Below are 25,053 nucleotides of genomic sequence, written 5' to 3'. Positions count from 1 at the left end.
AGTGACCATAAGTGCTTTTTGACCAGCTTTAGTTAATTGGTCACATTAAGCTGGCGAGTTTGTTTCTGTTGAGGGTAAAAGGTGCTGTCCGTCTATAAACTGAGACTGATTTCCTTAAGAAAGATTGACGGTTCAATCAAAACTAATTGGAAGTGAACCTGGGAAACAAAGTGACATCACTCAGAGTGGTTCTGCATTTTTATTAGTCAATCTTGCATTTTTTTTTCTCTGTGCAGGCACAACACGACCCCTACTCAGGTGTATGCTTAAATACGCCCATGTAAATGAGGCATTGTCGCATAGAAGACGTTTTAGTATTTTAATTTGTCGCCATTTCATGGTCATGCAGAATTTAAGTCTTGATATCTAGTTATTTGTCTCAATCTCATCTTTTATGTTTTACCAAAAACTTGGATTTGTTTTTGCATTTGTGTGCTCTAAAATGTATTTAAATGCATCTTTTGTTTTTACTAAAAATAAAGGGATTTTTAATACAGCTTACCTGTAAAATCCTTTTCTTGGAGTACATCACGGGACACAGAGCAGCATATTCATTACTATGTGGGTTATATGGAGTACCTTCAGGTGATGGACACTGGCAATCTCAAACAGGAAGTGCCCCTCCCTATATAACCCCCTCCCATAGGAGGAGTACCTCAGTTTTATAGCAAGCAGTATGCCTCCCAAAATGGTCCTCATAAGAGGGGTGGGAGCTCTGTGTCCCGTGATGTACTCCAAGAAAAGGATTTTACAGGTAAGCTGTATTAAAAATCCCTTTTTCTTTCTCGTACATCACGGGACACAGAGCAGCATATTCATTACTATGTGGGATGTCCTAAAGCAATGCTTTACTGAGGGGAGGGAGACATCTTCCCAAGACACAAGGATTTAATTCAGAGATACTCTCAAATAATAATAAATCCAACTTAGTTGAGAAAATTAAATTTAAACTTAAATTTTAACTCAAGGGTGCCCCCGATTCTGAGGGTCTTAAATCGCAGCCCGCAGCACTGCCTGCCCAAAGGCTGTATCTGTATTCCTTCTTACGTCCACCTGGTAAAATCTTGTAAACGTGTGGACTGAAGACCAGGTTGCCGCCTTGCATACTTGAGCCATAGAGATCTGATGGTGTGCTGCCCAGGAGGCGCCCATGGCCCTGGTAGAATGGGCCTTTACTGACAACGGAGGAGGCAACCTCTTCAAGCCGTAGGCCTGAATAATTAACTGTTTAATCCATCTCGAAATGGTGGATTTTGCAGCTGCCTGCCCCTTCTTGGGCCCATCTGGCAAAATGAACAACACATCTGTTTTCCGAATCTTCTCTGTAGCTTTAAGATAGGCCTTCATGGCCCTGACAATATCCAAGGTATGCAGCAACCCTTCCTTTCTGGAAGTGGGCTTCGGAAAAAAGGATGGTAATACCAAATCCTGGTTCAGGTGAAAACTGGATATAACCTTTGGTAAAAAGGAAGGATGAGGACGGAGAACCACCCTGTCCTTATGCAGAATAAGATATGGCTCCTTACAAGATAAGGCTGCCAATTCTGACACTCTTCTGGCGGAAACTATGGCGACCAGAAATACCAACTTCCTTGTTAGTAAAACCAAAGGAACTTCAGCCAACGGCTCAAAGGGTTGTTTCTGTAGAGTTGACAGAACAAGATTCAAGTCCCACGGACAAAGTGGTGACTTAACTGGAGGATTAATACGCAAGACCCCCTGAATGAAGGTCTTAACCAGCGAGTGGGTGGCCAGCGGCCTCTGAAACCACACTGACAAAGCTGAAATCTGCCCCTTGATTGTGCTTAATGCCAGGCCTTTATCCACTCCTAGCTGGAGAAAACTTAATACTCTATCAATGGTATATTTGCGGGAAAGCCATTTCTTGGACTCGCACCAGCCTACATAGGCCCTCCAAACCCTGTAATAAATTACTCTGGAGACTGGCTTTCTAGCCTTAATCAGGGTAGAGATTACTTGTCTAGATAGACCTCTACCCCTAAGAATCAGGGATTCAGCCGCCAGGCCGTCAAATTTAGACGCCGTAATGCAGGGTGGAGGATCGGGCCTTGTGAGAGTAGGTCTGGTCGTAGAGGAAGCGTCCAAGGGTCTCCCACTGACATCTTTAGGATTAGTGAGTACCATGCCCTTCTGGGCCATGCTGGAGCTATCAGAATGACTGGCTTGTGCTCCACCCTGATCCTGCGCAACAGGCGGGGTAGTAACTGAAGCGGGGGGAAGGCATATAGAAGATTGAACTGATGCCAAGGGCAAACTAACGCATCGGTCCCGCAGGCCATAGGGTCCCGAGTCCGGGACATGAACCTGTCTAGCTTCTTGTTGAGCCTTGATGCCATGATATCCACGTCCGGCATTCCCCACCTCTGGCAAATTATCTGAAATATTTGCGGATGCAGAGACCATTCCCCTGGCGACAGAGTCCGACGACTCAAGAAGTCCGCCTGCAGGTTGTCCACCCCGGGAATGAATATTGCCGATATGCAGGGCACATGATTCTCTGCCCATAGGAAAATTAAGCTCACTTCTCTCTGAGCTGCTTGACTCTTGGTTCCCCCTTGGTGATTTATATATGCCACAGCCGTGGCATTGTCTGATTGTATCCTCACCGGGAACCCCTGTAATTTGGAGGTCCAAGCCTTGAGGGCTAGCCGAGCAGCTCCAAGATATTGATGGGCAATTGACTCTCCTCCTGTGCCCAAGTACCTTGGCGAGTGCAACCATCCAAGATCGCTCCCCAGCCCTTCAGGCTGGCATCTGTGGTCACTATCTTCCAGGTCACGGGGCTGAAAGATTTTTCCTTCATTAGATTCTGAGGGTCTAACCACCAACACAGACTCTGCTGGACTCTTGATGAGAGTGGCAAAGGAAATTCCAAGGCCTGTGGCCTTTTGCTCCATGCTGACAGAATGGCTGCCTGCAGGACGCGAGTGTGGCTTTGAGCGTATGGCACCGCTTCGAAGGTGGCCACTAGCTTGCCTAGTAATCGCATGCATAGGCGAATCGTTGGTTCTCTCTTGCTTAGAACCAGATGTATCAATTCTTTGATAGCCTCGACCTTTATTCGAGGCAGGAACACCCTTTGCTGTTCCGTGTCTAATGACATGCCGAGATATTCCAACCTCTTTGTGGGTTGGAAAGCTGATTTTTCTCGGTTTAGGACCCAGCCGAACCTTTCTAGGTATCGAACCGTGAGAGCCACTGCTCGTTCCAGGCCAGGAGACGAGTGATCTATGATTAGAAGGTCGTCCAGGTATGCTAGGACAGTGATCCCCTGGATTCTTAGGTTGGCTAGAATTGGAGCTAGGACCTTGGTGAATACTCGAGGAGCCGTAGCCAACCCGAAAGGGAGTGCCACAAATTGAAAATGACGCCGAGCCACCGTGAAGCGTAGAAACCTTTGATGTGGCTAAAAAATTGGCACATGAAGGTAAGCATCCTTTATGTCTATGGATGCCAGAAAGTCGTCTTTCTGGAGTGCGGCGGCTGCCGATCGTACGGATTCCATCCGGAATGAGCGTACTTTTAAGTACGCATTTAATCCCTTTAAGTCCAAGATTGGCCTGACATCGCCGTTGGGCTTTGGGATGATGAACAAATTGGAGTAGAACCCTAGCCCCTGTTCCTGGGCTGGTACTTCTACTATCACGCCTTGGTAAAGCAAATGATTTAATGCCGCCATTAAGGCGGCCTTCTTTGTCGGCTCGACTGGCACTCTCGACTCCTGATAATGAGGTGGAGGGATTCTTAGAAATTCTAATTTGTAGCCTGTGGCCACGGAAGACCGGACCCACTTGTCGGGAATGTCGGTCTCCCAAATTTCCGCAAAAAAACGCAGCCTTCCCCCCACCTTCGTGGGTGGGGGCGTCCCTTCATGAGGCAGACTTAGGGGCTGTCTTTGCTGGCTTACGATACCACTGCTTCTTGCCTCCAAAGGCTTGTCCCTGTGGCTTATTGTTAAAGTATGATCTCGCAGGAGGCCGTCGATACTGCCTGGAATTGGCGGGCCCCTGAGCAGGGGGAAGCTGCCGTTTGAACGCAGGTCCCCGGACCTTCTTTTTGACTGGTAGAAGGGTACTTTTGCCACTTGAAATAGTCTGAATGTATTTATCCAGATCTTCTCCGAAGAGTCGTTCTCCATGGAAGGAAAACCCTGCCAGAAGCTTTTTGCATGGGGGCTCAGCCTCCCAGTTCTTTAACCATAAGAGCCTTCTCATATGTACTAAAAATAGTGACAGACGAGACGCTTGCTGGATGGAGTCCTTTATAGCATCCACCGCGAAGCACATGGCTCTAGGAATATCAGATAATTCTTCCGCCTGCTGGGCCGGAATAACCTTAAGCATTTGTCTTGTCTTGTCTGTTAGCGCCCGACAAACTCCAATAGCAGCCACCGCTGGCTGCATTACTGCACCTGCCGTAGTAAAGGATGCTTTTAAAAGTGTCTCCAAACGCTTATCAACCGGTTCTTTAAACACCTGTATGTTTTCTACCGGGCAAGTCAAGGACTTATTTACACAGGAGATGGCGGCATCCACCACTGGGAGTGCCCACTTTTTGGCAAATTTTTCTTCCATAGGATAGACGACGGAAAATCTTTTAGGTGGTAAAAAGATTCTGTCTGGTCGTGCCCAATCCTGGAAGATTACTTCCTCTAAAAGAGACTGGACTGGAAAAACAGCGCTACTCCGAGGCGTTTTCAAAGAGCCTAAAGATGATACGGCCGGACCCTGAGGTTCCGGCAAAGGCAAATTAAACGCCAAGTGGACCATGTCTGTCAGGGAATGAACCCAGAAGCTTTCCGCTTGGGAGGCAGAGCAAGGCTCTTCATTAGCCGAACCCTCAACCTCTGAACCAATTTGGTCCCGGTCCAAATGATCTTCCTGCAACTCAAATCCCCCCGGGGAGAGAACCTCAGCATCTGAGGGTCCACACTCAGGCGACGGAGACCTAGTCCGCTTTTTACCCGGTGTAGATTTGGCTATCATAGCCGCCAATCTTTTCTCTAGCCCCTCCAAGGAGGTGGCTAGCATACTCTCAGTGATAAACACAGGGTTGGGTGGATCTGATGTAGCCTCAGCACCAGATCTCCCTAATGGCTCAACCAAGGTGCCCAATGGTGTATTAACCTGTGGGGAGAGTACCAGCATAGGCCGACCTGAACCGTCAGAATCTGAGGGGGAGCCCCTTTCTTTTGTACCCCCTGATCCTGAACCTTTGGAAGCCATGGTACAATACCGAGGTACCCCTGCTTACAACCTTTGATTGTTGTAGCTAGGAGAAAGAATAGTACGGTTTAGGGAACGGTAGTAACAACTAACGTCCAAAAACCAAAACGGGAAGACCAGTATGTTCCCTATTTCTTTTTTTTTTTCAATAACTTTTTTTTTTTTTTTTTTTAATGAAAACATGCTGTCTTCCCTCAAAAAATTGCAAGTATCCATCTGCTGTATAAGGAATTTTTTAGGCTAGTAACCACACAGCTAGTTCTGTTCACCAGAACTGCAATACTTCCTTGCGCCACTGGGTGCCCTCAGCCGCCCTGCAGCCGCTCTGCGTCCTCCTCCTTCAAGCTCAGAAAGCAACTGAGCTACACAGCATAGAGGAAGGGCCGCCCCTTCCTTTTATGAGACTAGATGTCCCGCCCCCCTTTCTCCACAACGGCGCGAATCATCACCCTGCGCCTATATTACAGGGCGCGCGCCCGCGTGCGCGCCCGTGTTGCGGAGGATGGGGGCCACGCCGGAAGCGTTCCCGACATGCTGGAGGACGAGCACCGCACGGCACCCAGACAGGTAAGGCCTCAGGTGAGTCACTGACCCCCCAGTCCTGGGAAAGCATAGCCAACACACAGCTCCTTTCCCAACCCAGCGCCCAGCAGAAAATTACAATGCAACACATATTTTAGGGAGATCACACATGGGAGCCCATACATAGACCATCCTGTCTCTTTGATAGACATAGTGGCCCAAAACTGCCAATGCAAGAGCATACTCAGGCACATCCCCCAAAGATCCCCCTAGAGAGCCTGCCGACGAACCAAGTCTCGCAGGCCCCCCCTTTCTTACCTGCTCCATGCCGCAGGACTTTGCACAGCAAGAGGTCCAATCTTCCCCCATCTCTGTGGGTGGCGTACTAGACCTTCAGGCCCTGGGGTCCTAAAAAGGAACCCACTGTCCTGGGCCCATATAGCACCCTGGCAAACAGGTTACCTTAGGTACCGCAGAGGTTCTAAGTCCTGGGCCCAGGGTCCAGCTCTCTAAAAAGAGAAGCATTATGGGCAAAACCCCACGGTTTGGGGCCTGGGTACTGTCCACTTTAGCTCTGAGGCCCTTGGACAGATCCGGATAGCCCGCCTTGATCCCAAGGATGTGGAGGCAAAGCTATTCCATGACCAACACCTAAGACACTGGTGAAAAAACTGAGGTACTCCTCCTATGGGAGGGGGTTATATAGGGAGGGGCACTTCCTGTTTGAGATTGCCAGTGTCCATCACCTGAAGGTACTCCATATAACCCACATAGTAATGAATACGCTGCTCTGTGTCCCGTGATGTACGAGAAAGAAATACATATGATTAACAGTTATGCTAATATTGACATAAAAATACCTGTCGTTTTATTTTATGGGTCCTTGATTTTAGAAAATATACTGTACATAATGTCCTGTGGTTTTAAATGTATTTTATGCAAGAAACTTACATTTTGGCATGTATTTGTGAAGTTCAGAAAAACAGTGCTCCCAAATGGCCACTGAATTATTATTTTTTTGGAACGGGTATGGTAACAAATAAATCAGGGAAGCTAAATTTACCTATATGGGTAAATGTTTTTCACCTTAATGCATCCTATTTACTTACCCCCGATTTACTTACCTGAGCCCTGGAAAGTCCTGCGCTCGCCCCTTTCATCCTCCTCGTTTCTGAGCCTGGCCATTGATTGGCTACACTGGATGGTTTGAATGCAGCGCAGCCGTCAATCACATCCAATGACGCAGGGCCGAGTGATGCAGTGAGCATCAATAGCCCTTGGCTGTACCACGGGAGCGCGCCCGCAGGAACTCCACACCATGCAAGCTCGCTGGCATGAAGGTGTTGAGTTCTTGCGCGGAGGAGCCGAGACAGCCGCCAAGGGACCCTAGAAGACCAGGTTCGGGGCCACTCTGTGCAAAACAAGCTACACAGTGGAGGCAAGTATAACATATTTGTTTTTTTTTAACTTTACAACCCCTTGGGTTGTTATGGATGAAGTTGGAAATGTACAGCTTTTTTTTTAACCAGTGCAAACAAGATTTGATGGTAATATATATTCAATTTCTTACGCATTTTAAACACTTCAGCTCTTGTAGCTGAATACAGCTTAAAGCGGTGGTTCACCCTGCAGAACAACATTTCAGCATTAAATTCGGCATAGTAGCGCAAGCTACAGTATGCCTGTCTTAATTTTTTTATCCCCGTACTCACAGTGTAATCGTACATAGACGATTCCGTCTGCCGCGGGGAATGGGCGTTCCTAGCAAGAGGGAGGGTGATTGACGGCCGGCTCTGGCACGTCACGCTCCCCGAAGAAAGCCGGAGTAGGTCTCGGCTCTTCACGGCGCCTGCGCACAGGCTATGCGCAGGCGCCGTGAAGAGCCAAGCCTATTTCCGGAGAAGCGTGACGTGCCAGGGCCGGCCGTCAATCACCTTCCCTCTCCATAGGAACGCTCATTCCCCGGAATCTTCAATATACAATTGCACAGTGAGTACGGGGATAAAAAAAATACAGACAGGCATACTGTAGCTCGCGCTACTATGCCGAATTTAATGCTAGAGGAAAAAAAAAATTATTTATTTTTTTATATAGGGTGAACCCCCGCTTTAAGAAATAGAGCCATTTTTACATTTCCACTATGGGCCATTTTTGATCTGTGATCATTAAAAAAAATAAAAAAATTGTCATAGCATAGGTAACAAAGTACCGCAATTTATACATCTTTTTTTCTGGGGACAAATTTGGCTTTTTTTTGTAAATATTGCCTCACAAAAATTATACAAACATTGAAGTTGGACACTCTGATTATACAATGTCCAGCTTAAAGGACCTTTGTGAAGTCACAAGAAAAAGATGTTTGTATTTAGTCTCCAGTAACAACATTAATATTGCAAAAATAATTTCTTAAAGTGTTTGTAACCCTAAAACATAATGTCATAGACAGCCCCTCTGTTGTATCCAGGCATAATGCACTCTGTAAGTATTTTTTTTTTTAAACAAAGCCTCTAATTACTTTTTTTTTTATTATTATTATTTTTTTTTTAGAGCTCTTCAGGCTGGTCACGTGACTCCCAGCCGCTCTCCTATTTCGATCTAGGGCTACATTGGGAGGGGCCAAGATCTCCCTTTGACGTCAGTCTTGAGGTCATACGACCCCATGATGGCCGCTCAGCCCATCCCACTGTATCCCTGTATCGTCATTGTTTAAAAAAAATACTTACATAGGGCATTATGGCTGCATAAAACAGAGGGTCTGCCAGTGACATTTTATAAAGTTTAATTTTATACTGATAGAGGCAGGAGGGGGGCGGGTGAACACACAGACACAGATTCCGAGCTGGCAGGAAGGGAGGGGGTGAGGGGGAGAGAGCAGAGCTGCAGATGACAGAGGCACATAAACTGACCACGGTAGTCAGGGCACAGAGGGGGACACAGGAAGGGGCAGGGCCAGATTTTTTACAGCTTTGAAAGAGGCAGATTAGACAGTGCTATAAGCTGTTGAACTAGATTGACTTTTTTCAACCTGACTATGTATAAGCGAACAGGATCACAAACATTTTAATGAGTGATAGGCATGTACACTGAATATTTATTTTTCAAGCCAGGTCTGAGAAACAAACCACACTGGGCTAGAAAAGCAGTACAGCAAAGGATAAAGCGATGACAGGATCAAGGTAACAGGTAAGGGACAAGAAATCATAGAAGTCTCATTTTATGAAAGATGACAAGCGTAGACAGCATTATGTATCAGGATTATTATCTAATATAATGCCTAAAGATATTCAATATCCGACTTACCTCATCAAGGATTCTTCCCTCTCTGAAAGACTGTGCAATCCCTAGATAAAAGAAAGTCATAGTGACTGATTACATTAGAATTTGCACAGTGCAGATAACCAGCCTTCAGCATAAAATACATACTTGAGTCGTATACATTTTCTCTCAGAGATGCATATCATAATGATTTTTTCTATGATGTTCAAGAACTAAAAATGACTTGTGAGGAAAGAGGAGGTGTACATAAATAAGAAACAGTTTTTTCTGTTTTGTGATAAGAAAAAGATGCAAAACAATCATCTTATCAGACTCTACAGGCTTTAAGCAACTACTGTCATTACTATGTTTGCTTGTATCTGTGACTTTAGTTCAAAAGACTGTACCAAATGGCAAGGATGCACACAATCTACTTACAGTATGTACTGTAAGGAATATACAGTGCCTAGAAAAAGTATTCATACCCCTTGACATTTTCCAAATTTTGTCATGTTACAACCAAAAACGTAAATTTATTTTATTGGGACATTATGTGATAAACCAACACAAAGCGGCACATAATTGTGAAGTGGAAGGAAGATAAATGGTTTTCAAATTGGATGGATAGCGTCTGTGAACAGCAATTTTCAAGTTTTGCCACAGATTCTCATTTGGATTTAGGTCTGGACTTTGATTGGGCCATTCTAACACATGAATAGGCTTTAAACTAAACTATTCCATTGTAGCTCTGGCTGTATATTTAGAGTTGTTTTCCTGCTAAAGGGTGAACCTCCACCCCAGTTTCAAGTCTTTTGCAGACTAACAAATTTTCTTCTAAGATTGCCCTGTATTTGGCACCATCCATCTTCCCATCAACTCTGACCAGCTTTCCTGTTCGTGCTGAAGAAAGAAAAGCATCCCCACAACATGATGCTGCCACCACCATGTTTAATGGGGGGGTGTTCAGTGTAATGTGCAGTGTTCGCTTTCTGCCACACATCACTTTTTGTCCAAAAAGTAAAATGTTGGTCTCATCTGACCAGTGCACCTTTCACATGTTTGCTGTGTCCCCCACATGGCTTCTCGCAAACTGCAAACACTTTTTTATTTTTATTATATAAACAAAACAAACTTTTATATATGATGTAGGATATTTTCTACTTGGTATAAAACATATCCGATAAAATCAAATTTCTGCTACATTTCGCAAATGCTGGCAGTGATTGGGGGCGGATCCTGCTAATACTGCATTTTTGGGGATACTAGTATAGTTCTGATCCAGGAGCACCAGTAGGAAACCTGAGAAGAGGAGGATTGGGGCTGCTCTGTGCAAAACCATTGCACAGAGCAGCTAAGTATAACACGTTTGTTATTTATAAAACAAAAAAAATTTAAGGGTTTAAAATATAACAACAAACAAGAGGGCGCCTCCATCTAGGTTTAGCAATTTATTCTTGGTGAAGTACAGCTGTTAAGCTTCAGGCTGGGATATAAGCAACAGCATAGGTACACAGCACAGGCTGTGACCCTGGGGCATACTTGGTCGTCGCTGTACAATTAAGCACCTGAGTAGATGGTCTCTATTGATCAGGATTTGCTACCAGCCTGAAGTCAACTTTGGATACTTTTATGTATGTTTTGAGCGACTACCTGCCCCAGTTCTAAGTCCCTCACAGGGATATTCAGAATAAGGGGTTTCTGTTTTTGCTGTATATACCCCTTCCACATATGTCTTTTTGGCTTTGGATAGGACTGTCCATTCTTTTACATTGTGGAACTGCTACCATAGATGAATAAAGCTTGGATTATTGATGACCACTTTTGGCACCATTAAATGCGACATTTAAATATTTCCACAATAATTGTGCATACTCCCTATATGATCGTAGTGTCTTGGATGGATGCACCTACCTTGATGCATCGGATTTTGAAACAATATTTAAAAATCCTATTTGTCTCGTCCTGAAGAAGCCCCACGGCGAAACGCGTAGGCGACTTCATAGGATTCATTTACCACCCACGACTTTCTAAACCCAGATGGTTTTATGTTGATTATATTTATTTATTTCTCAATATACCATTATTATTATGTAAATGTTTTTTTTTCTATTTTTGTAATAAACTATATATATTTTTATATACTTCCGCTTGCCTCAAAAGTCCGACCTTTACTCATTTCTTGGTTTGGGTTTTTTCTTTATTCTATATCATTTACGGATGTGGCTAATGTGAGTGCTTTCCTCGTGTGTCCAGTATTTTTCCTTTCCTTTTTCTTTTCTCCTTTTCTTTTTCCCTTTCCTCGTTTTCCCTCTCCCTTCTCTTTCCTTTTTTCTTTTCCTTTATTGTCTTTGTTTCGGCCCTATTTTCTCCCCCTTCCCTGTTCAAATAAGCAACAGCATCTTCCAGAAGCAGCAAGATGGCTGCAGCTCCATACAGCACCTCTCTCGGCTGGGTTCCTATGGTTTGATAAAGGGGTGCTCCTGTCTGCCCTGAAACATGTAGTCACACCCCCTCCACTTCCTGTCACTATAATCCAGCCAAGAGAGGTGCTGTTTAGAGCCACTGCCATCTTGCTACTTCTGGAAGCTGCTGCTGCTTATGTTCCAGCCTAGAGCTTCACAGCTGTACTTCCATCAAGAACTCAGTTTCAGCCAGCCACCTGCCTGCAAAGCTCTGCAGCCTCATGGTGATCCTTTTGGAGGTCTATACAGGTTTATGACAAGCCTTTGTCCACTTAACTAGTGAGTGCATTTCTATTGTCGTTTATTCCTTTGAATTAATCGCTACACCTAGCTGGATGCGCTCTCTTGTGTTTGTTTATAAGTCCCCAGTCACACTAAATGTAGCTTTGAATTTGCGGTACTTCAGCGTGATTTCAAAGCTGCAGCTCAGTGCGATTTCACATGCGGCTTGCAGACATCTGTGTGACTTCATGCACAGATGTCTCTGCAAGTCGCACATGAAAATCGCCAAAACCTTTTTCAAATTGGTGCAAGATGGAGTTGAACCGATTTGAATGGTTCCATAGGCACAAATAGGGTGACAAGTTGCAGCGGTGGGAGCATGGGATTATAGGTGCATTAGGTTCTCAAGGCACTCTCCTGGCCCTATTATGCGACCTATTACATATCGGTTGGGTTTTAGTCAGCGCAACTACACTTTTAATATCATACGGTATATATTGTGTGTGTGGTTTCTTGACAATTACCATAACTCGTTATCTCTTCTACATATACTTCACTGTGATTATTTACAATGATAACATAAGAACTACATTGCAAGGCATTTTAGTTAGTGGTTTGCATCTGCCCCAGACTGTATGGCAACATGGTAATTGAACTAGAGGTTAAAGGGGTTGTAAAGGTTTGTTTTTTATTTTCTAAAAAGGTTCCTTTAAGCTAGTGCATTGTTGGTTCACTTACCCTTTCCTTTGATTTCCCTTCTAAATATTTTTTTTTCTTTGTCGGAATTTCTCACTTCCTGTTTCTCCTCAGTAAGCTTGCCCCCATCATCTGAGCTGTTCTGGCTGGGGGTTAGTCAGCCAGAACAGCTTACTGAGGAGAAACGGGAAGTGAGAAATTCAGACAAAGAAAACAAAGAAAAAAAACATTTAGAAGGAAAATGGAAGGAAAAGGTTAGTGAACCAACAATGCACTAGCATAAAGGAACCTAATTAGAAAATAAAAAAACTAACCTTTACTAACCCCTTTAATGAACTTAACTCTTGAAGTTGTGCCCTGGAGCAAAGTACTGGTCCCCAGTAATACCTGTGACTTGGCATAAGTGTTAAAAAAAAAGACTGGTGCAGAGGCAGATAGATTTGACTTTCAATTTATTTTTACAGGTGTGCTTTAAGAAGTAGAAATAGGACTAATCTCTAATGTGAAGGGAAAGTTATTTATTTCACATTGGCTATTCAACTGTAAACTTCAACTTTGAGGTTTATCAGAGCATAGAGACCAAGTACATAAAAGTAATGGACATTGGCACAGAGATGGAATTTTAAAAGGTGTAAAACTCAGTGTATAAAATTAACGTTTTATTTAAAAAAAAAAAATCCTGCAAAAGAAACTGGGTTAAATTATTGCTGGCATGTACAAGCACAATAAAACAAAAAAAAAATTCTTTGGATAATCCCTATAATAAGATTGTGAAGAACACAATGAAAATCTAATGCAGACTTAAATATATTCCTTTGGTTCTACTTTGAAATGGTATAAAACGCATCTAATCACACAAGCTGCAAATTCACAACTTGTACAATAAGAAATGACAGCCGCTTCTATATTGACAAAAGGCCTAAGGAATACACAGCGATATCTCAGGACTGTAATATTAATAAGTAGAAAAGCTGGAAAGGAAAAAATGGGAAAAACAAAGAAATAAAACCTGCATCTCACAAAGGTTGCTTCAACACAAATAGTTTGTTTAAACCAAAAGGAGTAGGTGGAAATGAACCAGACAACTGGGAGTTTTTTGGGCAAGGAACAGAAATGCCTGGAGTAACAAATAAACAGATAATTGAATTCAATTTAGACAAAGTCATTAAAGGGCTGCATCAGAGCAAAATAAGGGTTTAGTAATTATTCTTTTTATTCTGTATGCACAAAAATACTATTGCAGGCACATTTCCCCCCAAAAATATCGATTGGCAAAAATATATATTTTTCTTAAAGTGGTTGTAAAGGTTTGCATAAAAACAAACATGTTATACTAACCTGCTCTGTGCAAGGGTTTTGCACAGAGCGGCCCCGATCCTACTCTTCTGGGGTGCCCTGTTGGCGTTCTTCCTCTTCAACAGGTGCCCGCACGGAGAGCCGCTTTCCATGGAGGCAACCATGCGGGCGTGCTCCCAAGTCCCGCTGCTGCATCCATTGACACAGACAGCAGAACTGGGCCCAGCTCCCCGCTCTTGTTTCCCTGTATTTAAATGACAGCTATGGGAGCCAATGGCTCCTGCTGCTATCAATCTATCCAATGAGGAAAGAGACAGCGGCTGGAGCCGCAGAGCTTGTGCACGTCTATGGATTCAGGTAAGAAAAGGGGGGAAGCTGTAGCAAAGAAGATTTTTTTATCTTAATGCATAGAATGCATTAAGGTAAAAACCATGAGACTTTATAACCCCTTTAAATAAAAATGTGCAATATTTAGCAAATATCCGTAGATGTATGCAATCACACCATTGGTAAAATATGATAAATTATCGATGAGGTGTGAAGCCTGTGGCTGCTTAACTGTCTTGGATACTTAGAGAGTGATATCTTCCCGACATTATTCTCAACTCTTTTCCTGTCCACAACAGTGTTTTCCAGCACCTCCTGTTACAGTCTACATAAGAAAAAAAAAACCTTACCAGAAATGGTTGTTGTCACAAATACAACTAGTTTATTTTCAGTCAGTCAGTCAGTGTCAGTGGTGGAGTAGGGCGCTCCGGACCTTCCGCTACGAGCCTGCTCTCACCCGGACCTGGCAGTCAGAAGCTAGGCAGGCTCTACATACCTTGTGCTTGTGCTTGCATACCTTGTGCTGCACGAGGTAAACCGCAGCTCTCAGGAACCAGGAACCAGCTCCTCTCTCCCCGTGGACTCCCTCTTCTCCGCAGGTAAGACCCTGTCTCTCAGGGCCTGCCATCCTGGGGAACCATTGACGGCCGTCCTTCTCAGGACAGCCGTCACACAGGCCCCTCACTGCGGCTCTCTGCCCCGCTTTTTCTCGGCATCGCCGCCCGTACGGCCACCCACGATTGTGGTGGCCCCCAGCCACCCCCCCCTGAGTGAATTTTCGGCGTATTTTGGCGTCTTTTACACGCCCGCGCCAGCCTAGTCCTTTTCGCGGCCGCCGCGCCTTAGGAAAGTCCGCGGCTTCAGCCGCGGCCTACCGGCGCGCCGACCATACACCCTGCACACGCCACCAAACAGTGCAGATTTCTCAGGACTATTGCCCCCGCATCCCTAGAGGTCCCCACCATCCCCCGATCAGCAACCAGATCGGCAAAATCAGCTTTTTACCCAGCTGACAGCCCCCCAAGCCTGGGTCCTGTGTTCTGTCTGGCGGCCATCTTGGTACACCCCAGCAACAGTGACACCCCGCATCCCCCCTTTTCCCCTCCACAATCTAACAGTGTTTGATCCAGGGATTGATCCGATCGCCTTTCAGGGATCAGGAAGGAATTTTTTTCCCTGCCGCAGCACATTGGCCAGCACGGCCAGGTTTTTTTTGCCTTCCTCTGGACCAAAAAGCCGAGAGTGAGGATTCAGCGAATCTTCTCTCCATTTTCACGCAACACCTGCACCCCCCTCCCCGGTGACTGGCAACAATGGTTAAAATGCGATACTCTGCAGAAACTATTTGGGGTCTGAGACAATTCGCAACAGTATTACCAGCCGTCACTTACTCCCTTAACAGCAAACATCTTTTGCTGCTCGGGGATTTCAATCTGTGGGCCAACTCCTCACAGGATCCCATTGCGGATGCCTGCATCGACCACCTGGAAGGGTTAGGACTACAGCAACTTATATGCGGACCCACGCATGCTTCAGGTCACACACTCGACCTAATTTTCAGACAAAATCTGAAAATAAACATTTTGGGAAATGAACCTTTGCCATGGACAGACCACCATGCAATTAGTTTCACAATTTCCAAAATTCCACCAGTTATAAAAGCACCCAAGCCGGTGACAATACACTGGGCTAGATCTCAGAAGAAGCTCCACTCGGAACTCTTCAAATCTACCCTGGGAAACCGAATTGTGGCTATTCATCCTCAGTTAGCAGCCTCAGATACACTGGATGCCATAAATGCAGCTCTGCTACAGTCAGCCGACTTAGTAGCACCAAAACGCAAAGTCCGCATCCGGGAAAAAAAGTCCGGCTGGTTCAACAACCAGCTGTCGCTACTGAAGCAAGAGCGCAGAAGGGCGGAAGCCGCCTGGAAAAGAAGCCCCTCAGAAGATCGCCTCACCATCTACAAGGCAATAACAACACGATATCACAAAGAAATCTTCAAAGCCAAAAAACATCATTTTTCCATGGTGATTAACAGCGCCCTAAACCGCCCCCGAGAACTCTTCAGGATGGTCACCCAGACCATGAATCCGGGATGTCTTGAAGTCCCCACTTCAGACACCCAAGAGTTCTGTAATGAACTATCGGATTTCTTCATCAACAAAATTGAAAGAATCCGGGTAAGTATTCTGCAAAACAACACTCCCCTCAGCCCCCCCTTCAATCAACTACAAAACACAGACAGAAACCTTCTACAATCAACAAAGTTCATTCTGGAACCAATCTCCGTCAATACCACCAAAAATATCATTGGTGCGTTGCGGAACAGCACAACACCCAATGACATCATTCCCATCAAGCTACTGAAGGAATGTGCCGACATCCTGGCGCCTCCCATCACACAGCTTATAAATCAGTCATTTAAGGAAGGCATAGTGCCATCCCTGCTGAAAGAGGGCACAATCCAGCCCATCTTGAAAAAACCTAATTTGGATCCCAAGGACCCAACTCACCGCCGTCCCATAACAGGCCTAAATGTTCTCTCCAAGATAATGGAGAAAGTAGTGGTACAACAGCTGCAACAGCATCTGGATACCCACAACCTACTTGATCCATTTCAATCCGGTTTCCGTCCCGGACACGGGACGGAAACGGCCTTACTTAAAATATGGGACGATGCGCTCGAGGCCGCAGACGAAGGAGAATCCTGTCTCCTGGTTCTGCTGGACCTAAGCGCAGCCTTCGACACAGTAGACCACAAATTGTTACTGAGGCGACTAGCAGAAGTAGCCAGAGTCGCAGAAGGTGATTTACCATGGTTTTCCTCTTTTCTTGGAAACCGATCACAAACAGTGAAACTAGGATCTTTCACGTCGGAAAAACGCACGGTGCCATGCGGGGTCCCCCAAGGATCCCCCCTATCACCGGTGCTGTTCAACATCTATCTTCGTCCTCTTTTTGATATTATCAGTAGCCAAGAACTACTCTATCACTCTTATGCAGACGACACGCAACTGTATTTTCGCATCTGCAACAAAAAGGATCATCATCTCAGTTTAGAGAAATGTCTCTCTTCAATAGAAAACTGGATGACTAAGAGTTATCTTAAACTCAACAGCTCTAAAACAGAACTTTTTATGTTTCACGCCAGTCGAAAGAGTCAACTGGCAACAAACTGGATACCACCGCCCATTCTGGGACAAATCATCTCCCCTAGCTCCAAAGTCAAAAGTCTAGGAGTCACTTTTGACACCTTCATGACAATGGACGCACAAATAGGGTCAGTAGTCAGCGGATCGCACCATTTGTTGCGCCTACTACGCAGACTTATTCCATTTATCCCCAAAGAAGACGTAGCAGTCGTGGTGGGAACAATTGTGAATTCCAGACTGGACTATGCAAATGCCCTTTACCTCGGGCTCCCTAAGTACCAAATCGCTCGTCTACAAGTCGTACAGAATACGGCCGCAAGACTTGTGACTGGGAAAAAATCATGGGAATCAATCTCACCTTCACTGAGATCCCTTCACTGGTTGCCAGTGAAAGACAGAATTGCATTCAAAGCACTCTGCCTGACACATAAGTGCATCCATGGGAAGGCTCCGCAATATCTTTGCGACAAGATCGAACCTCACAATTCCAACCGCATTCTGCGATCCACCGACCAAAATCTGGTCAAGGTTCCAAAAACCAAATACAAGTCCAAAGGAGAAAGAAGGTTTGCTTTTCAAGGTCCTAGGCTATGGAACGCTTTACCAACCAGCGTTCGGTTGGAGGAAAACCACCTGTCTTTCAGAAGGCAGATCAAAACTCTGCTCTTCTGATGTCTTGAGACACGAACAACTAGCGCCCAGAGGCGATTCAGTTCGCATGTGCCGCGCTATATAAGTTTATCATTCATTCATTCATTTTGTAACACTATACATAATAAATTCAAAAACAGCAAAATCCCAGCGCAGAAAAATCAGTGTGGATTGTCTTTATAAAAAACGATAGAGGAGAAATCATACATCACACTTAAAGTGGTTGTAAACCCCCAAAAAAGTAAAAAAAAAAAAACCTGCAAGACAAAGGCATAATGAGCTAGTATGACTAGCATACTAGCTCATTATGCATTTACTTACCTTAGATCGAAGCCCCCGAAGCCGCCATCTTCCCCTCCAGCCGCAGATAAGGATGAGCTCTGGCGTGTTCGCATAGAACACATGCAGAGCCCGCCAGGAAGTGTGCACGGCGCTGCGCTAATAACAGCCAGGGAGACATTTCACGATCCCTGCAGCCGAGCATCGGGACAATGTCTCCCTAGCTGTGATTAGCACAGCGCCGTGCTCACTTCCTGAGGGGCTCTGCACGTGTTCTATGCGAACACGCCGGAGCTCATCCTTAGACGCAGACATACCCCCTGGATGTTACTTCCGGGTATCGCCGCTCCGGTGCTGCGATTGGCCGGAGCCGCGATGACGTCACTCCGCGTATGCGCACGGGAGCGTCAAAGCCGGCATAATTAATTCAGAAAACCGGCATTCTCAGTGCGCCTGCGCCGTAGACAACGGTGCATTCTTTTTGGCAAATATCTCCTAAACCGTGTAGGTTTAGGAGATATTGCAAACATCTACAGGTACGCCTTAAACTAGGCTTACCTGTAGGTGAAAGTTGTAATGGAGAGTTTACTTCCATTTTAAAACTGGAGGGAAATAAAGGAAAGTTCAGTCCAGAGGCTCTGTGCCCCGACCCACAGCTCTCGGTAGTCGAGCTGGAACAGCCAGGGGGAAATCGCTATTAAAAATTGGTCTGGGAAAAATGTAAAAGCCATAGAAAGAATTCCACCAGCAGCAGATGTTCACAGCATCCATGCTGTTCTTGAGCGCAGGAGGAAATTCTTTCCAGGTGATGCATATAGTTGCCAACCTGGCAATTGCATCTGGATTGGTACATGAAGCCTCCAGACTCAGCTTTCCTCAACTCCTCTGTAACTGTGTGATGTTTGTCTCCTCTCTAGTTTTGTGACAATTTCATACTGATTTATTGTTCCAGGTTTCTGCTGTTTTTGAGTGTCTGTACCCTAGGTGTCTGCACAGTGCGCCAGTACATAAACGCATTTCTTGATTTTCTATACATATTAAATGTTTCTCAAAATTACTCTTTAGTAATAAAGGAATCCTACTTACAGTCATAGCTTACCACCCATTTTCTGGCAGCTATTCCCAGGAAATACTTCAATGTTCTTTCACACACCAGATATTCATCTGCAAGAAAGAAGAAGAAATGGTAACCAAATCCTAACCAGAGAGGTACTTTCTTCTATACAAGACGATTTCAGTAAAACACAAGCCAAATTATTACCAAAACATAGACAAGGGGACAAATACAAAGGAGTCAAAATACAAGGGGACCAAATTTGAGCATATTAAGATATACTGTAGGTCAGGGCTCAAAATTTCAAGTCCTGAGCTACTAGCCAGGCCTCAAGGGTAACTCGTCACCAGCTGATCCACCCAACCCCTACCCTGCCCCACCCCTAATAACGCCCTAAATTATCTCATAAAATGACACTTAAAATGTTTTATGCAGAATTAAGTTATAAAAATAAATATTAACAACTTTACCCATGCCCATTAGTACAGCCTCACCTGTGCCCAACAATGCAGCCTGCCTGTCCCCATCAATGCAGCCTGCCTGTTCCCATCAATGCAGCCTGCCTGCGTCCATCAATGCAGCCTGCCTGCGTCCATCAATGCAGCCTGCCTGCGTCCATCAATGCAGCCTGCCTGCCTCCATCAATACTGCTTTTCCTGTGTCCACCAATGCAGGCTGCTTTCATTTGACAAACGTCACACATCCTGGGATTGGACTGGTGATCTGTCTATCAAAGTCCTGGGGCTAGGAGGCTGGGCTGTATGTGACGGTGTGCACAGGGAATACACAGCAGTGCTCTGATCATCCGGCTGTCTCATACTTGCAAAGTGCGAGTAGGTGAGTGGAAAGTTTGAGGGCTGCATTATAATGCATGTGCTTCCACTGTAGAGGTTCTCAAAATTTAGAGACTAAACTTCTGTTTTTTAACACATACCAGTAGACGGGAAAATTTGGTTATTTAGCAGGCTGGTCGGTAAGTTGAGCAAAGAATTTCTCAGTCTTTCTTTCACCTCCCGCAGTACACCTCTACCTCCAACAGCTCCCCCCGTCCTCCAATGCCTCCCCTCTCCATCACTATGTCTCCAATCCCTTCTCCCCCTTGCACGCCTCTATCTATAATTCCTCTTCCCAGTATGTCTCTGCCTCCAATGCCACCCCAGAAAACCTATGCTTTTAATGACCCCGCAGCACACGTTGTCTTCCAATCTTCCCTCTCAAGCACACCTATGCCTCCAATCTATCATACCTATGCCTCCAATATATCATACTATATGATACATGGGGTGGAATTGGAGGCATCTGTATGATAGAATGGGGAGGGGGTGGTGGAATTGGAGGCATAGATATGATAGATTGGGGGGGGGGTATGATTCAGACCTATGCCTCCAATTAACCCCCCCCATTATACTATGCCACCAGATCACAGCAGTGTCACACTTACTGTACCATTCTCCTGCAGCCACGGGGGTCAGGCATCGGTGCACACTGAGGGTGGACTGAGAGAGTTTGAGCATGCCTACTTAGGAAACATGCACTGCAGGTGGAGAGGGGCGGTCCAAGGTGGCAAGATTCCTGTTGCAATGCTTGCGCTGCGAGTCAGAACAGCCCTGTGCATACTCGAACTGCTCATAATTTCACTTGTCAAATGCAAGCAGGCAAGTGGAATTTTTGAGGGCTGCTGTAGGTTATCAAAATCACTCTGTACGGTCATAATACCCGGAACTAATATTGATGGTCAAACAAACAAATGCCCTATTAACACTAACAATATTATTATGGTTACAGGCCTGAATAATATACTAAACAAAAACATTTAAAGCTTGTACAGTTTTCTGTAAAATGTCATTCTAGTTATTCATACTGTTAAAAAATGCTACAGTCCAAATTTGAAAGATTAATTTATCTCAAAACTTTTATCAGTTTTGCATAAAGTTAACAAGTCATCAAAAATCTCATGATCTCATTCTCGATGTTGGATTTGTTCTACAATAAGATAAAAGAAAAAATTGTTCTACAATATGGATGTGATAGCAGAAGGAAGCCGATTCTGCTTGCTGAAACAAGAAAGCAAAGACTCTGTTGGGGGTCAGAGTTGGGTAGTCAAGCAGAGTGATTATTCACTCACATCACAGAGGACAAGGGGGCATTGCTTTACGTCTAAAGAAAAAAAAAAGCATCTCCAAATACAGAAAGGTTTCTTCACAGTAAGAGCTGTGAAAATGTGGAATAAACTCCCTCCAGAGCCAGGTCAGTAGATAGCTTTAAAAAAAAGGCCTGGACTCTTTCCTAAATGTACATAATATAACTAGGTACAAACATTTACTGTATCAGTAAAGTTGATCCAGAGAATATCTGATTGCCTCTTGGGGGATCAGGAAGGAATTTTTTCCCCTGCTGCACCACATTGGACCATGCTTTGCTGGGGTTTTTGTCTTCTTCTGGATCAACTCTAGGTGAAGGATTGTGTATATTGGATGGATTGTATGTTTTTTATTTTATTGGTTGAACTAGATGGACTTATTTCAACCTAACTCTGTGGTTTCTCTCTTTTTTAACGTTTATTTTATTGTATTGTTTTCTTCTTTTTGTCCAATAACCCTTTTGGGTTTTGTGTCAATAAACTTATTTGTATTTTTATAATTGGTGCCTACAAAGTCCATTCCTTTGTACCTTTAACATTTGCTGCCTCAATATATTTAGGACGTGGCACTGCGCTACTAAAGATACCCACAGTCCATCCTGTGGTTGGTGATCTAGCTGTATTTTAACAATTCAAAGTTCTTAGGGTGGAAGCACCCCTCATAAATAGATGGATTTTTATTGTTATTAAATAATAGTTTTTGTATTTTTTTTTGTTTTTGTGGTATTTGACGTATTTTATGTTTTTCAGATTTTGTAAGCACTGACTACTGCAGTGGGTGAGTACAGGGAGTCTCTTTCCCAGTTATTGTTGATCCGTGTTTTCCTATAATTTTCAAGCATCAGTCCGGTCTGTCGTATTGTTAAGGGTTCAGAAATGGACTTTGTAGGAGATGCTTATGGTCTGGCTACATGAAGGAAATTCACACAAACTTTAATACCAATACCAGGGATGATCTAGGATTAAATCAGTATATGTCTAAAGCCAGGAGACTTCTTAAAAAGAAATCCAATTTATATTGGCATATTGGGCCAGATTCATGTACAAATCCGGCGGCGTAATGTATCCCATTTACGTTACACCGCCGCAAGTTTTCAGCGCAAGTGCTCGATTCACAAAGCACTTGCCTGTAAACTTGCGGCGGCGTAGCGTAAAGCCGTTTGGCGCAAGCCCGCCTAATTCAAATGGGGCGTGTATCATTTAAATTAGGCGCGTTCCCGCACCGAACGTACTGCGCATGCTCCGTTTTGAAATTTCCCGCCGTGCTTTGCGCAAAATGACGTCGCACCGGCGTAATTTTTTGAACGGCGACGTGCGTTACGTCCTTTTCTATTCCCGGACGACTTATGCAAAAAAAAATATTTCAAATTCGACGCGGGAACGACGGCCATACTTTAACATGGCTAGTCTAAATATAAGCCATTGAAATAGCACTCGCAACTTTACGACGGGAAAAGCCGACTAGCGACGACGTAAGAGAATGCGACGACCGCGCGTACCTTTGTGGATCGCCGTAAACAGCTAATTGGCATACCCGACGCGGAAAACGACGCAAACTCCACCCAGCGGGCGCCAAAGTATTGCACCCTAAGATCCGAAGGCGTACGAAGCTGTACGCCTGTCGGATCTTAGCCAAATGCCATCGTATCTTTAAGAATTCAAAATAAAGATATGACGCGGCAAATTTGAAAGTACGCCAGCGTATCAGTAGATACGCCGGCGTACTCTCACTGTGAATCTGCCCATAGAGTTTTTCCAGCAATAGATACATGATAAGATTTATCTCATTGGTCTGAGAATACAATTGTTTCTATCGTTTAAAAACAGTACCCCTGAACTTAGACAGGATTGGAAACTCGAACTTACAAAATGCAGTACTGAACTAATCAAACTTTTGGTTGCTCAGTACAAATTAGACCTTCAGTCCCTTGACCAAGAACTTGTCGGCCTACAAACACAATATGAATCCATCAAAAGCCACAAAGAATTTGACAAAAAATGGCAGGAATTAAAAGAATACTTTAATAAACTCAACAAGGATATTATAGCCAAAAAACAAATGAAAATATTAGGGCTGTGGAAATGAACTATTAATTCATCGATTAATCTTTAATTTTTTTGATCAATCAAAATTCTTTTGATTGGTACTCACCTCTCCGCCGGCTTCCGGGCCTTGAGGGAGTTCCGTCGAAGATCCGGTGACGTCATGGACACAAGCGGGGCTTGCCGTGTCCATCTGAAGGGCTCCTTTGCTGTGCCTTCATCTGCATGCCGGCGGGACCTTTCTATCTGCCACACGCAAGGGCTGTTACACTTCCCTCTATCAACCTGGGATTCTATAGCCATCCACTGGGAGTTGTGATAGTTCCCTTCACGGGACATCTACATGCCGACGGACTGATGTTAACCCCTCCTCATCTGGATTCAGCAGTGGCATCGTTGTACACATTTTTATACCAGTATCATACTTAGCTACATATTTTTATGACTGCTTTTGCTACCGTTTGGTATTACTCGCACCATTTTTACAGTTTATGTAGCTACATTGACTTTATCTCCAGTGCAATATTTATTTTGTTACCTACTTGAAGACTATAAAAGTTTTAATGCTATTCCCATCGAGCGCTGCCTTTGTGTGTTTTTTGTATCCTGCTATCCATTTTTTGGGAATCAGCCTGCAAGGAGATCAGCTAAAAGTAGTTGGATCTGTATGTGTGTTATAATTAATTGAAATTAGTCGATTAAAAAAAGAAATCGATTAATCGAACACAAAAATTTTGATCAGTAACAGCCCTAGAAAATATACAAAGATAACATAAGAAGGCTATGCCTACCATTGGCATCCTATGCCACTTAACAACACTAAAAAAGGTAGACTTGGATAGAGGCCTACTACCAATATGGTTCATAGCTCCAGGGAGAAGGACACAGAATCTGATTCCTCAACATCCTCCTCTCTGTCCCAACCTCCTACTTTATTACCTACTGTGACATGCTTTTAAGCCAATTCAGGTGCACGCAAGAGGGGTTACCATGGCACCCATCCGGCCACACCCCACCCCAAGAAATGTCCAGATACCAATGACACAGCGCGCCCACCCAATCACCAACGGGAAATACAACACACGAATCCTTCAATGACCAATCCTGGCCCTGACCAACATTTGAACCATTTAGGGCCTTTAGCAACCCAAGCACTACAATTGTTACAAGTGCACCCCACAGAGTCACCAGATCCCAACTCACATGGCCCCAAATTGGGCCAATCTAATGGTGGTAGTTTACCAGCACAGACTATGCCCAACACGTCACTACTTTCACCTAGTAGTGTTAATGCACTGGCCCTTTCTACCAAAACAAAGCACGCTAGACCCTCATCTAGCACTCACAGGATCTCAAATTCAAAATTTTCCCCTGGCTATGACCCACACCCCTCAAAACGTAGGATCTAACATTATTAACCTCACTCCCTACAACTTTTCACAAGATGACCTGGAGCTATTGCAATATGGACTTAGTTTCTGTCCCACATCTCAATTAGACAAATATGACACTATTAAAGATTTATATATTTTTTCGAGGAAACTTACTTACAAACTTCTCTTTGATCAGGACCGTTTGCGATCTAAGCAGGACAGAGAACTGGCTGAAAGCATTAAACACTTTACCATGGCTGAATTTCGTGCATTTAGAGATCTCATCTTACTCCTGGAAGAAAATTAACACTCGGGTCCTCCTAGAATTGTTC

At 44.5% G+C, this 25,053-nt stretch overlaps 1 protein-coding gene across 1 annotated transcript in view; it reads right to left on the bottom strand.

Moving 5' to 3' along the window:
- Positions 1–25,053, bottom strand: part of BRCA1 (BRCA1 DNA repair associated) — a 290,350-nt gene that overhangs the window by 60,279 nt on the left and 205,018 nt on the right. Inside the window, exons 17-18 of the mRNA XM_040331227.1 lie at positions 19,198–19,275; positions 9,069–9,109 (exon numbers count right to left, since the gene is read on the bottom strand). Of these exons, the coding sequence (XP_040187161.1) occupies positions 9,069–9,109; positions 19,198–19,275 (119 nt within the window). The remainder of the gene's footprint in view (positions 1–9,068; positions 9,110–19,197; positions 19,276–25,053) is intronic.

Source organism: Rana temporaria, chromosome 12 (assembly GCF_905171775.1).
Source record: "Rana temporaria chromosome 12, aRanTem1.1, whole genome shotgun sequence".
Classification (NCBI taxonomy): domain Eukaryota; kingdom Metazoa; phylum Chordata; class Amphibia; order Anura; family Ranidae; genus Rana; species Rana temporaria.
Note: the sequence above shows the minus strand (reverse complement) of the source record. Positions and strands in the feature narration are given on the sequence as shown.